This window comes from Solea solea, chromosome 21, assembly GCF_958295425.1.
Source record: "Solea solea chromosome 21, fSolSol10.1, whole genome shotgun sequence".
Lineage (NCBI taxonomy): Eukaryota > Metazoa > Chordata > Actinopteri > Pleuronectiformes > Soleidae > Solea > Solea solea.
In genome coordinates, this window is record NC_081154.1 from 2,191,951 (window position 1) to 2,207,443 (window position 15,493).

Consider the following 15,493-nt stretch of genomic DNA (forward strand, 5'->3'; position numbering starts at 1 on the left):
ACAATACTTTTATATTCATTCTGTTGACTCATTTATTTTTTTTGCAGTGTCTATTATTAGTACCATGTTTGTATATATGAATATGTTTTTACCATTTGAAAAGAAAGACGTTTCAACATAAGAACACACAGTTCTTCGAAACACGTTCCTCGCAAAGGAACGGCCCGCCCGAGCCAATCAGAGAGCTCGTTTCATTGCAGGTACCCGGATGTACCCGTGGGGCAATTAGCTACGTCATTGTTCACCGCCGGACACCCGCTGGATATGAGGAATGGATTTACAGTCCATATTAACGTGTTCGTAACAGATTACAGGTGAGTGCGCTGTTACTATTGTGATCAGGGGACACTTTATCTGTGCCGCGGCGGCATTTCGGTGGCCCTAAACCGCTGGGATTTGCTGTATTAGCCGTACACCGGTCCTCTGTCATGTCGGGAGTGAGGGGCGCAATGAGCACACACAACCGCCGGTGTCGAGCCCCTCCTTTCTCTGCGAGCTGGACGGACCGTTATTCGGACTTACATATACTCATTCATAATGTAACCGAATTATTTCGAAGTGGGAGCAGAAGGCTGCTGTTATGAGTTTAAAGGAAATGGCTGCGTTTGTCTCCGCCATGTCGGAGAGCGTCTGCCGCGCCGAGCGAGCTAGCAGCGTTAGCAGGCGCCGCCGCCGCACGAGTAATGCCGCCGCACGTAAGCCACGGAGTCCGTGCCCTGTCGTCACTTTTCCCGCTCTTTATTCGGCTTACACTCTGTGCTGATGGAGGTTGGGAGTTTTATATTGGCGTGTTCCGTCTTCTATCAGGGTCAACGGAACCCTTTCTGTGTGTTTTGTTGGAGTTTAGCGGTGCTGCGTGTGAAAGGCCTAGCCGCCGTTGGTTAGCTAACGTAAGCCAGTGTGTGCTGCCCGCTGTCGGAGGAGCAGGTGGGAGGGAACAGCTGCTGCTTTTAAAAAACGTGCTTCCGACCAGGAAATTCTCTCCGCTGGGCTTTTAAACAGAAATATCACGTTAAAACTGCTGATATTTTTTATTTTTTTACGAGGTGCTCGTGGATTTATAGTCGTTCAAAGTGCAAATGAATGTCTTTGGCAGGGTTTCCGATGTTTGTGTTATACCACTGAATACTCGTTACCAAGGCGACTGAATGTGACGAACGCGCTACTATTGAATCTTACAACGAGGAGTACAACTAACTTAGATTTCCCTAACCGATTAATGTGCGTATGATTATACATTTTATTTAACTAGGGTAAAAAACACATTGAGATTAAAATACGTTATTTTTCAATACGTTATTTTTCAAGTGTGTCCTGGCCAGGACAGGACAGACAGCAGTAACAAGCCAGACGTACTATACAAACAATAATCAAATGTGCAATTGTGCAAAATGTGCAAAAACCCATAAGTCAGTAATAAAATATGCAGTTAGACGTGTCTGCCTCCAAGTCGTCCAGCATTCTCCTAAAAACATTAATCCATTTTAAGGTACATTTGTCAGAAAAAGGTGGAAAGTATTGATTTGTTGTCCCAGATCTTTAAATGGCCACCTTCGTTACTGTCGACCCAAAGCAAAGAAACCAGAGATTATTCACATTTAAGAATATGAATCACCTATCTTAAGTTTTTTTATTTCTTAATAACACCCAAAAGACAAATTTCATGTTAAAGAATATTGTTATATTTCATCAATTCGTAACAGCCCTTTTCTTTTAACAACCTGAGTTTAGGTATGTTGTTGGTGTGAATGCTGAATCAACATCCACACTGTTATTTTCAGTTCTATATTTTTCAATTTTGTCCCTTCAAGTATTGACATTTTTCCTTTGTCTAGAAGCCGTTTGAAAATTCTCTAAGTTCTTCTCTGGTGTTTTACGGCAGGCAGCAGTCATAATGTTTCTGTACTGCTTCCTCTGTCCTTTTCTTTATCGTATTTTATCCACACAGAAACAGCATTTTGGGAGTCCTGAAACGGCACTTGCATTCACAAATGTCGGTTGTGTTTGAAGATTGTTTGGTCTTTTTCGCAAAAGCGTTTAGAGTTCTTTTTCATAGTGATAAACATATGGTTTATGTTTTGTTCTGTTTCTGTTGGATAGGGCCTAAATCATCCTTTTCTGATAGTAATCTCTGGCAGGCTGTACACCAAGATGTGCAATGGTGCCCTCTACACTTCATAGTTCTTCATCCCAGTTCAAAGTTCTTTATCCTTCTTAAATCTATTCCTCTCATCGTCAGCCTTTGATCTGACATGGTAGGGAATTTTTAACTGCCTTTGATTTGCGCAAGTGTTCAACAGACTGTTTCAACATTCACCCGAAGTGATAGCGACTGAGTAGATGCTAGAGGATGGTAGAAATGAAGAGCTGGAATCCCGGAGGCAGAAATGTAACTCTACGGATTCTACCTGCCGTAAAACGCCACCACCAAGTGTCCAGCCAACAAATGCTGCATAAATGTAGAGGTCTTTTGTTGTGTGTTGTAGGACATCCCTTAAAACTGTGAGTTAACCCAGGTTCGTACTGAGAGATTAATTCATCACATATATTATGGATTCTGACTGCTATTTAATACCACAAAGTAACCCCTTACCTTACTCACTAGTGCCTGATGAGATGAGATAAAAGCAAAAACTAATATTCATTGGGCTTCTTCTTCCTCTTCCACCAGAATTTTGCTGCGAAACTTGTCCCGCAGTTTTGAGAAAACTGCCCACACGTCATACATCATTATGTGCAGGTTTGACTGGGAATGGTGTGCTATGGCTTTTCTAAGCATTTTGCACAACCGTGGTGAAGAAAATCCTGAAAACCTGCACAAAACAAATCCAAAACAATGAAGGCAGATGAAATTCCATTTCCCCGGTGACCCTCTTGCACAGATCAAATGATGTGCACCAAATCAGCAGGCATGTTTAGCATTTCTCATGAGAATTTTTTGTAGTATTAACAGGCTGCATCCACACTACTACTTTTTCGTAGTACTACAACAAATACCTGCTGTCCATATTATTCTGGTATTCTAAAGCCCCCTGAAATGGCAAAGCTTAAAAATGCTGCTTCATCTGAAAACTCCCGGACTCTGTTTTAGCATAGACGGACAAAAACAGAGACTGCTGGATGTTGGTGAACAAACAAGCTTGAAAACAAAAACACTTTCAGTTTCACTTCGTTGTCGTCTCATAAGATAAATCCATTTTACTTCTTTTCATTTTGCCATCGTTGTTTCTCATAAGTAATTGTCTCTGAAACTAAAGAAAACAACAACTTCCTGTTTACACCTGCATTTACCTAAATAGTCACATTAGCTAATGCTAGTCTTGACACGGATCCCTTTTAAATGAAAACGTAGTAGTATTGATGTAGCCTACGGTTGTTAGCGGTAGATGACAGCAAAATGTTAATTTAAGGGTTTGTTGTGCTTTGGCTGTAGTTTGCTTTTGCTAATCTGTGAAACAGTGATACTTGGCGGTTAGAGTTTTTATGATTTCCATGGCATTTATTGTAAGTGGGTCCATGAACCGTGCACTGTGTGTTCCACTCTTTGTATCCTCTTAATAAGACATTTAAGATGTGTCATGATCATCTAAAGCAACAAAACGGATCAATATCATCTTGTGCTGGTGTTTTAAATCAATAAATGTCTACATATATGTAGAGAGAGAGAGTCTCCGCTGCTCCTAACGTATTCTTGCGTTTCTGCCTCTCCCTCACAGCAATGAACAATGACCATAGTTGACAGAGCTTCAGAGAAGTCTGACCACGAGTCAGTCGGGTGTAAGCGAACCCCGTTCAACAGTGGAGACGCGGGGATGGACGGCAGCTGTTCCAGCAGCTGGGCAGTGGGCTCCACCATGTCCACTGACTCTCAGAGGCTGAAAGCTCCAGCCGGTTGTCTGGGCCCGACGCCTGGAGCTGCTGTCTACAACAGTTCTCCCTCCTCTGTGGAGCGGCAAAAGGAGCAAAGTAAGGAGCAAACACACACACAAACACAAATACAGTACATAATTTAGTCAAGTATGGGATAACATATCTAACACTAACCCAGAAAACTATTATCCATAAATAATACACAAGCAGTACAACATTCAAGTGTAACATGGTCTATTATTAAGTGTGACCCAACTGCTTTTGTGGGTGTTTTGATGCTGCTTCCACTTACTTTTCATTCATTCACTCACCCAGTTGCATAATCAGGCCAGTTTTAAAAGCAAGAACATGTTGGGTATTTTGATATTTAGAGCAGCAGCCTGAATTGCTTAGTGTAAACAAACAAACACAGGATTGTCATTCTTCCACCTATGACAATAAAGGCTCCCTTTACTGTTTTTCAGCGTATGCCTATTTATACATGTATTTCATATAAGGACACACATGGTCCATTTTCTAACAATTCTTACTCCTCAATAAGATCTTTATTCATTTTATTCATTCATTTCTTTTTTCATCATACTGTATGTTGTGTGTGATGTCTAAGCTACTGGACCTTGAATTTCCCCTTGGGGATCAATAAAGTTTTTTGAATTGAATTTAAATTATCATGGTGTTCTCTCCTTGACTCCTCTCTTATATTAGTTAGAATCATAGCTTAAATGAAATCATATTTAGACTTGTAGAATGTAGTTGCTAGACTTCTTACAGAAACAAAAAAGACTGTACATCGCTTTTTTTTAAATGGATGAATCAGATACAGAATTAACATCAAAATTTGATATTTGTCTTCAAATCTCTTCATGTTAGTTCATTTCCTCCTAACCCCATAGTGAGCTCCTGGACAACAGCAGTTCCTGTTAGTCCTAATCTTGTTTAAAACCCAAAGATGATGGATGCTTCTAAGCTTTGGAGTAGTCCCACAGAAAGTTGTCTCTGACGCTGATGTTTTCAAATCCAATTAAAAGTCTTACCTTCTCAGGTTCGCTTCTGATTGTATGTTATTGCTGTTGATTTTGTTGCTATATTAATACATTTAACTTGACTTAACCCTCCCCCCCCCCCCCCGTATGCTCAGTGATAAACAGTGGCGATGGCATTGAGTCACCCCAGAGGGTCCTGTTTCCTCTGGAGAAGCTCAACCTGAAATGGACCCAGGTCCACCGCGCCGGTGCCGGCCTTCAGAATATGGGGAACACCTGCTTCCTCAACTCAGCCCTGCAGTGTCTCACCTACATCCCACCGTTTACCAACTACATGCTGACACGGGAGCATTCAAAAACATGTGAGCGAGTGGTTGATGTTTTCATGTTATTTGTCTTTGTTGTAATATGTGTCACGTCCATCATTTTCATCTTTTTGCCCATCTCTCTGCCACAGGTCGTGAGCCGGGTTTCTGTATGATGTGCACCATGCAAAACCACATCATTCAAGTTTTCGCCAACTCTGGGAACGTCATTAAGCCGATCGGTGTGCTCAATGAGCTCAAAAGTAAGGGAATGGACACTGAAATTTTGCCTGTATACAAATGCATTTACCTAAAGTGAAGGACAGGGGGCGCTGTGTGACTGTTTACCCTTTCATTTTGGAGGGAAAAAACTTCTGTTGTTAAATCTGTTGTTGGATATATATAGCATGCTTGTCTTATGGCTTTGTCTGTGTGCTTATTTTCCTTACACAGGAATAGCAAAGCACTTCCGCTATGGAAGCCAAGAGGATGCCCACGAGTTCCTACGGTACACAGTGGATGCTATGCAAAAGTCCTGCTTGCCTGGACCTAAGTAAGTTCACTTATATTTTCATCACTTTTAAAATCTCTTCTCTCTTCAAATATTTATTTGATAAAAGTGAGATGCATGGCTTCAGCAGGAAACTTGACATATTGAAGTATTCCTTTATATGACTGAAATATATGAATTTAATGCAGAGCTATGAATCCTCCATATATTCTGAGCTGTAAAATAAGGGAAGGTCTTATTTAATAGATTCATCACTGGCCATGAATCTCAGGAGATACTTAAAAAGTAATTTCAAATTAAGTTGGTTCTTATTTTGTACCACTAGGTGGCCTCTTAACTCTTGCTCAAATCCACTCCTTCTCTATGGGACTGTCATATTTCAGTCAATCGCTGTTTACTGTATGAATAAGGCAGATATAATGGTTCATAATATTTTATTTATTCCTGACAGGTTGGACAGGCAAACACAGGCAACCACTTTCATCCATCAAGTGTTCGGCGGGTACCTGAGGTCCAGAGGTAATTGATCCATTTTGGTTTTTTTGACTTTCCTCTTTAAACCTCTTTGTGTCATGTTTTTCCATCTACTCAAGCTAATGTTTTTTTATGTTGTTGTATTTTTCAGTTAAATGTTTAAACTGCAAAGCAGTCTCGGACACATTTGACCCTTTTCTGGACATTGCTCTGGAAATCAAGGTAATGAAACAGAAAGTAAAAGTCTCTTGTGAGTTTGAAATGTCATGTTGTTTTACTGCAATTTTTACAGGTACAGGAATATTTTATTTCAGTTTTGCAGCATGACTTATTTAAATAAATATGGAGCTTGTTCATGAAGCCCTATTTTCAAAAATGCTAATTTGTTTTTCTCAGGTCTTAAGTGTTTCTAAGGTTTTTAGTATTGTATGTGTTGTAGTAATTAGAGTTTTATGCTGAAATGTGAATAAAAATAATATATAGTGTCGGCACATGTGTCTAGATCAATAGTTTAAATTACTTAAGAAATTGCTTTTAATGTTTCAAAAAGAAAATCAACTTTTTTATGCCCTTTTTGAAATCTTTGAATCCATAATTCTGTGAGAATGACTCTTGTTTTTGTCCACACAGACGGTTCCGAGCGTCTCTAAGGCTCTAGAGCAGTTTGTTGAGCCAGAGGAGCTGGATGGTGAAAATGCCTACAAATGCACCAAGTGAGTCGTCGTCATCGTCGTTTTTTTTAAATATGACAAGTTGATTTATTTGGTTTATTTACTTTTTTAGGTCAGTTTGTTCTAACTGCTGAACATCTTGTTCCCCCTTAGGTGCAAAAAAATGGTCACGGCCTCAAAGAGATTCACCATCCACCGCAACCCTAACGTGCTCACCCTCTCACTCAAACGCTTCGCAAACTTCACCGGAGGCAAGATTACAAAGGTACTGTGTCTTGGACAAAACTTTAAACTGCGCTGTAAAGTAGAAATGTTGATTCTGCTTCAGTACTAATCCGTTGTTCTGTGGCCAAACAGGATGTGAAATATGCAGAATATCTCGACCTGCGGCCGTTCATGTCTCAGTCTCAAGGAGAGTCCCAGGTTTACGCGCTGTGTGCTGTGCTGGTCCACTCTGGATTCAGCTGTCACGCTGGACACTACTTCTGCTATATTAAGGTACTGAGACTGCTGCAGTTGTCACGATAGTGTTTTCCTAATATGTCTTCAAACCTCGTTTTTAATTGAAGCTTTTGGGAATATTTCATTTGCAGAGACTTTGAGTGTTATAATGTGTTTACTTTTACTTTTCACTTTATTTAAATCAACTGCTTGTTTGCTTGTGAATTAGTTTTGTTTTACTACTTCTGGTTAAGCATTGTATTTAGCTTACTTGGTTTTAATGCAGAGGCCAAGATCTTAACACAGGAAAAAAAAATTATATTATGATTTTATACTTTCAGTGCTTACAAAATCATACATTAAAATATTCTGTTCTGTTGTAATATGTCTCACAGCACATTTTATATATGTTATTTACTTACTATATTTAAGAGATCCTACCAAGTAAAGTTCTGATGTAGTGCAGACAAAAGCTATTGTGTCAAACCTGCTAAGTGTTGTGTTGTGTGTGACAGGCAAGTAGTGGTCAGTGGTATCAGATGAACGACTCCTCCGTGTCTGTCAGCGACATCAGGTCTGTTCTGAACTGTTCTGAGCAGGCCTACGTCCTTTTCTACGTCAGGTGAGTAAATACAAGTTCAAATACAATTACCTTTATCATTTAATGTTGTAAAACTGGGCCCTTGTTCACACACAAGCAGATAAAGAAATGTGTCTTTCGCTTAAATGTTTCTGTTTTACAAATTGACCTTCTCTTTTTTGCATCCTCAGGTCCAGTGATGTGAAAAAAACAGGGGACTACGGTCACGTGAACCATAACCCTGGAGTTCCCGGTCACTCGTCTCCACGACCTGTGGTGACACCACGCATCAACACCACCGTCCACCACAACAACAACAACAACGCCGGCTTCATAGGTCCACAGCTGCCCCCACACATGACCAAGGTACTGCACACGTGATTAAAGCTGTAGAAAGTAACTTCTGTTGCCCGGGTAACTACTCCTTCTTGCCTCTGAAAGTCGTGACATAAAATGAATCACTTCCTGTGTGCAGCATGGGCAGCTGCGTTAATATAACATTGTTTTTTTTATTTAAAAGTTACACACTGCTGCTTTAAATGTAACTCCCGGTGGTTAATGTATTTTCATGTTAATAATTAAGTTTGACTTAAAGACTTGACACGTTCTTCCCTTTATCTCAGAGCGCTCTCCATGTCAATGGGAATGGATCTCTGAGGGACTATCCTACAAGCTCCAAGCCCAGTAACAGCAGCAGTGTTGCGGGGAAATCTAGCCATGGCCTGGCCTCTTCCTCTTCCTCTTCCATCTCCCACTCAATGAGCCGGCCCACAGTGATCCCTGACCAAGACAAACGCCAGAAGCTTTCATTCTTTATTGGACAGAACAAACAGAACCGCCCATCATCCTCTTCTTCTTCCTCCTCCTCTTCCTCCTCTTCGTCCTCTTACAGCCAACCGCCCTCAGCCAGCAGCAGCAGCAGCTCCTCCTCCTCCTCCTCCTCCTCCAGCTCTTTATCCTCCTCACAGTCTACCTCAGATGTCCGGTTTGTTCCACGCCAGCTGAACCGCGTTAACGGCATGTCTTGCAGTAACGGGGGTCACTACGCCGGCGGCAACGGAGCAGCTTCGTTCCTGGTGCCGTACGGCCAAGAGTCTTCGGAGGAGTCGGATCAGGAGAACAGCGGAACCTTGGACAACGGATGCTCGGGCAAGTCTCACCTCAACGGAAATGACAGGACGGCAGGAATCTGTGAAAAGTCCTCGCAGGCCATAAACGGAGAGTCAGGGGTGCATCATAATGGAAACGGGATGAACGGTTCAACCAATGGCGTCTCCAAAGCAGGCCAAAATGGACACCATTATGGGCAACAAAAAGTCAACGGACACAGCACCTCAGAAAAGGTAAATTATGTCCTTTTGTGTTTTTTCTTTCCAGGTAAATTATATTTGTAATTAGTGAGACATTGTAATGTTGTGTGCTTTTTCAGATCTCTGGCAGCAATAATGTATGTTCAGCTTCAGCGGCTCCTGTCGCTTCTAACGGACTAGACGGTGATCACAGTGAACCAAGGTAAGGCAGAATTTTAAACTAGAGCTGAAAAACAACATGTTATAGTTGGACAATATTTATTTAAGTAGAGTCCAAACAATCACATCACCCCCCTTTCTTTGAAAGGTCGAAGGCTGTCTGAAGGCAAAGTTTTAGGGCCCATGCTTTGAGTGTAACTGGTGTCTCAGTTTTATGAATTATGTGAACATCAAACCTCCACTTCTTCACCTGTGCCGTAGAGAGCCAGGAGGAGGGTTTGTTTTTTTCCGACAGCTCAGACAGGTCAAAGTGGCGTTGCATTGCACACGCCACGATGTTCCCATAACACAGCTGTTCAATGACTCAGCATCTGTGTGAAGCCACACCCACACATGAGCATGAGAGCAGAGAAGAAGAAAGGGAGGGGGTGAGAGAAAGGATAGTGAATCATGAAAGGCTGAAATCAGGCATTTTTGGTGATTTTGATGACCTGTTTCATGTATTTATACATTACTCTCATTAAAAATGAAATGGTTACTGAAGTTTTTATATTATTTGTTATCATTAAACATTTATCTAAATATTTGGCAGTAAAATAGGTCATCCTCTACTCTAGTTTTAAGTGTTTTACGTGGTTGTCTTCTACAAAGGTAATTGAATCAGTAGCTACTGGACATTCTTGATGACGTGTTTGTCTCTTTTTCTTTTGTTCCAGTAACGAGGCACACAATTCAGCCTCGTCTCAGAGCAGTTCCTCTCAGAACACCCACCCCGCTGCAGAGGAAAGCCAGCAACCCTCCACTCTCAACACAAGGGCTAAAACCGTGTCTGAACCGCTGCCTCAGCATACAGCATCCTCCGCTGCTAGCATTCCACCTCCAGCTACTGCTGCAAACACCCATCCTGTCCCGACTGCTTCCTCTTCAGCAGACAACGGCAACTCTGCGGCCTTATCCACCCCACCTGACTGCCGAGACTCCCACAGCAGAGGCGAGGCGTCTCCCACTGCTCCACAAATGGTTGGCGTATGTGGGGATGAAGCCAAGGATCTACCACAGAAGAATGGACCATCAGCGGGGACTGATGCACACACAGATGCTAAGGAGCAGCACCAGTCCAAGCCCAGTTCTAGAGGCAGCGAGAGACAATATTCCCGAGAGAGGGACAGAGATGGGGACAGACTGCACTCTGACAGGAGCAGAGACAGAGACAGACACTACAGGGACAGGAGTTACGACAGAGAAAGTGACAGTGATCGTCACCGGTACAGGCGGGACTCCCGGGATCACCGCCACCACCATCGCTCATACAGGGATCACGACAGGTACTACAGGGACTCGGAGCATCGCTACGAGCGGACTCTCTACCACCCCAGGGAGCGTGATCGCGACAGGTGCGCTCACCATTACCACCACCATCACCGGTCCAGAGACAACTGGGACAGTGAGCGGAGTGGACGTGGTTATTCCTACCGCGAGGACTCTCGCAGTCGCTGGCGGTGGCAGCAGGACAGTAGAGAGTCCCGGGCGGCAAGGGACCGCAGCAACGGCAGGGAGAGGAACTCTTACCCTTCAAAAGAAGAGACTTCTTTTTCTGCCACGGCACCGGAAGGATCCGCAAAGACTTCTCCCTCTGCGTCCAGGTCAGCGCCAAACATGGAGGATGAGAATCACAAGAGGACTCATCTGAGCAAGGAGAGAGAAGACAGTTCAGAGACTCGTCACTCCAAAAAACACAAGAAGAGCAAGAAAAAGAAGTCAAAGGATAAAGACAGACACCGTGACAGCGGGTGAGTGATTCTACTAATGATCCATCTATTGTTTTATCAATATTAAGTTGTAAAAAAGTACTCACATTTTTTACTTATTTTGTCAGACCGATACTGAAACTGATCGAACCTCTTTACTCAAGTCAAAGTAAGAAACTACAGTTTTCGAAATGTGCTGAAGTACTCAAGCACGTAAAAGTAAAAAGTAAACATGGATTTTTAACTTCTGTAATACACAATATCTATAAATGCTTGGAACTTCTGTCTCTTAATCACGTAGCTGTCCAATGTTTTCGAGGCTTCAAACACTGAAATATTAAAATGTGAAATGACTATTGCACTAGTCTCTTTTGAGGGCTCTCGGTAGCAGAATATTTATTTATGAACAACCTGCTGTTTCAGTGTTGTTGGCTTCAGTGTGTTCATCCATGTCACTCTGCCTTCTCCCTCTCTGCGTTACATCTTGTTGTCTCTAAAATGTGCTATCAGATATCGGCAAACAAATATCCTCTGATATGACTAAAAAGAGTAGGCTGAATAAGCTCCTACATCCTTGACTTCTATGCTTGCTTCTTTGGCAACTTTCTTTTTTTAATGTTTATTTTTGCATTCCCAGTCTTGATGTGTAGGTGGCATGAAGAGACCTTCCCCCCTCACATGTGTTAACATTACAAGCCTGTTAAAATGTAAGGAGTTTCAAAAAAAATACAGATATTTGTGTGAAAAAGGTGTAAACTTGTTTAACACTGAAGTAAAATACAGTTAACTGAAAAATTGACTCAACTTTCTGACAGTAAATAAACATGTGTCCTCAGTTTTTACAGTTTACAAGTTTTATGATAAATTATTCATTGATCTCCAACTGTTTTGATGACACATTAATCATCTTTAGTGTTTATTTTATAATTAAAACAAGTTTCTCTGATTTTAAATATATATTTGTTGACAAAACTAAATGTTTGACAACATAATCAATGTTTTTTCAACATTTTCTGACATTTTATGGACCAAAGAACTAATTGATGATGAAAAGAATCATTTGTTGCAGCCCTAAAAGTGACTAAGATGTGTTCCAACATTATCAGTCTTCAGCTGATGACAGAGTCTGCCATTACCGTGTGTTTTCTGCTTCCCCAAAGCAGCTCTGACGTCGATTCAGACAAAGCTACTGCGGTGAAAAAGAAGAAGAAAAGCAGCAGACAGCGAGACAGCGACAGTCCGCGAGGTGATCACAAGAACAGGAGCAGCGAGGAGAGGGAGGGTGGCAAGAGACGTTACCATGATAACAGTGACACTAAACACAACTACGGTTTTTCACCGGCTAAACGGCGGCACACGGACTACACTGATGACGGCGCTGACCATCTACCCGCCTCCCATCACACATTACTAACAAACAGTTCAAGTCACCGCCATCTCAATGGATACACAGGTATGACACACACACACATTCAGAGTCAGCACTGCTGTTGTAGATTCAGTAGGTTAACGGCTCTTCTCCTGTTTTGTAGGAAACGGTTACAGTCGGACTAACGGTGACTCCCACGGAATCTCCAGTGGACTGAAACACTGACTCTGAGTGGGTGGGTGTCAATTCAAATGTTTCTTTGCGGAGAGTTAACGTGTGTGTGTGCTGACCAACATTCATGGTAACTGTTTAGTACTTACATTTTGTCCACACTGGAGCTTTTACTGACACAGTGAAAGTGCTCAGAAAGACCAAGGTGTTTTTTTTAACATTTTTATATATAATCCAATACCAATAACAAAATCATCCGTCCATCTAGACATCCATGTAGCTGGCTAGCAGCCGTTTATCTATCTATTCATCTGTCTATCTAGTTAGCTAGCTTACCTTGGTATCTATCTTGCGGTGTCCAGCTATTTTGCTCTCTAGCTATTTATCCATCTAGCAATCCAAATATCTGTCTTGCTGTCTAGCTAGCCAAATAGCTGTCTAGCTACCAAACTATTTATCTAACTATCCAAATATCTGTCTAGCTTTCCAACTAGCTTTCCAAATATCTGTCTAGCTATCCAACTTTCTGGCTATCCAACTAGCTATTGAGGTATCCAACTATCTGTCTAGATATCTAGCTATCCAAATATCTGTCTAGTTATCCAACTAGCTATTGAGCTATGCTATGCTACTATCTAGCTATCCAATTAGCTGTCTTACTGTATATCTTGACATCTTGCTATCTAGCTAGCCAGCCTCCTATTTTTTTTCTATCTATATATATATATATATATTTTTTTTTATATATCTATCTAAACAGAAACAACTGAAACCATTTCACCAGAGCATTGAAATTGAAATGTTGCAGGATTTGTGGAGCTATAATTATAAATAAATGTCATTTTACCATCAGTGGTTTTAATAAACAGCAGCCGCTGATCTTTCAGTTCATACTTTAAAAGCAAAACTGAATAAATTCTTCTTTGTCATTTCAGGCTTTTTCAATACCATTTTAACAGCAGCAGAGGAATGAGATCAACTTTTTTGACATGGTGCTTCTCCATTGGGAATATATTGTGTTTTTATCGCAAGTGAAGTGTTTTAATAATGTTCTTTTTTTTTTTTTTTTTTTTTTCCCCTTTCAAAGGCGATTTATTTGCCCGTAACTCTCTTAACTATGGTTATACAAAAGAAACTGTCACCTTGTTGAACATTTATGGTAAAAAAAAGAAAAGAAAGAATAAAAATTAATATATATATATACTTGTAATGAACACAAACAAAAAAGCCTGGAGCTTAAAACATCTCAGCTGCTGCTCAGTGGAACTCAGGACTCGAAGAACTTGTTAAAAACAAAACACATCCATCACAGATTTCCACCTGCTTTCAGACCAGAGAGAAAACAAAGAAGGGAAACTGAAAGTTGAATAGTTTTTACTCCCATCTCACGGAGGAGGAGGAGGAGGAGGTGGTGGTGGAGGAGGACATTCATGGATGAGGCTTAGCTGACTGATACCTCCACTTTAACCCTGGACAGACTTGAGGACATTTTTTCAACTTATCTTCTTTTTACTCCGTTTGTCTGTTTCCGTTTTTGCTCCGAAGCCTAAGATTCACACTCAGTCATTTAAAAAAAAAAAAATTTCCTCTCCATCTCACCCTTCTCTCTCTCTCTCTCTCTCTCTCTCTCTCTCTCCCCCTCTCTCTCTTTCGCTCTCGTTCTCCTCACAACATTCTTTTTTTATTTTAAATGTTCAAAAAGGAAAAAAAGAAACAAAAACATCAAGCATTTATCATAGCTGTGGACCATTTGTGTTTTTGCTTTTTAAAGAGCAAGAAGAAAAAAAACAGTTTGTCTTCTAGCATCATAAAAAATACTGTGAATTTAATTTTTGAACTGTACTATCAGTTATTTTTTATATGTAAAACTCCTGTATCAGGATCAGCAGTAGGTGTTTGTTCTTTTTTTCGTTTTGCTTTCTTTGTTTTTTCTTTTTTCTTTAAGGAAAACACTCGATGATTTTGACCATACTCTCGGGGGGGCGACGACGAGTACGGTTGTTTTTGTTGTTTTTGTTTTGTTTTTCAACTTTAGACAGACGTTGGAAGACTGCTGTTCTACTTTTTAGTTTAGCATGTGAGAATTTATACATTGTATAAGGTTTAAGAAAAACAAACAAAAAAAGCCTTAAAATACATTTGTTAACGTCGGCAATTGTAACTTGTTGTTGGTCTTTGACGTTGTTTACAGGCCGGGGGACGAGACGCCAGAGTCAACACTCCCTCCCCTCTCCGTCCGCCTTTTACGTGGTAACACACACACACACGCGCAGTCAGAGCGGAAAAACATGAAGATATAAATACAGCGAGAATGAACTGACACTGATGACACTGCTCCTCATTCAGGTTTCATTAAAGGTCCAGTACATAAGAAAAATAGTGACATCTAATGGCGAGACTGCACATTTCCACTCCCCCAAGCACATCAGGGAACTACGGTGGCCTTTGCATACCAGAAAGGATGTCATTCTTTGTGTCGTAACCTTTTGCTCAATCAATCCGTCAATTAATCTGCATCACCTTATTGTTATGTATTACGAACTACGTATTCTCAGAAAGCCGCTAAAATTATAGTTTTTTTTTCATCTGGAAGTAATTTTTATTTAGGGTTTTATTTAGAACCTGTTTCATGTGGTTTGTTGTTTTTTAAGTATATTATTTTTTGCTTGGAAATATTGTATATTATTGCGCTGCAGTGACGACATGAACGTATATGTCGCAGAGACACGGCATTAGTGTTGATCAATAACTGATCAAAATGGAGAAAAACAAGAAAAGCTTTTGTCCATAGAAAAACCCATATCAGACCTTTACTTTAAAATGTTGTGGTGGGTTTGTCCATTTAGGATCCTGGAGAAAAGTACATATGTTGCTGTAAAGTACATGTGCTGGCTTATGTCT

General features: G+C 40.9%; 1 protein-coding gene across 8 annotated transcripts; it reads left to right on the forward strand.

Annotated features, from left to right (window-relative positions):
• Positions 1-179: 179 nt before the first annotated feature.
• Positions 180-14,743, forward strand: usp42 (ubiquitin specific peptidase 42). 8 transcript variants are annotated; one of them, XM_058620768.1, is made up of 19 exons: positions 184-314; positions 2,672-2,909; positions 3,717-3,966; positions 5,009-5,215; positions 5,311-5,421; positions 5,612-5,711; positions 6,121-6,188; positions 6,295-6,365; positions 6,774-6,856; positions 6,968-7,079; positions 7,172-7,312; positions 7,771-7,877; positions 8,027-8,201; positions 8,459-9,178; positions 9,265-9,347; positions 10,021-11,094; positions 12,213-12,505; positions 12,585-12,656; positions 13,528-14,743. In XM_058620768.1, the coding sequence occupies exons 3-18, from the start codon at positions 3,726-3,728 to the stop codon at positions 12,644-12,646; spliced, it is 3,648 nt and encodes a 1,215-aa protein (XP_058476751.1). In that variant the 5' UTR covers positions 184-314; positions 2,672-2,909; positions 3,717-3,725; the 3' UTR covers positions 12,647-12,656; positions 13,528-14,743. The 8 variants fall into 8 exon arrangements, 6 of the variants coding, with proteins under 6 accessions (XP_058476751.1, XP_058476748.1, XP_058476753.1 ...); XM_058620767.1 differs by lacking the exon at positions 184-314 and adding an exon at positions 506-2,516; XM_058620766.1 differs by lacking the exon at positions 184-314 and adding an exon at positions 506-2,502.
• The last annotated feature ends 750 nt before the right edge of the window (positions 14,744-15,493 follow it).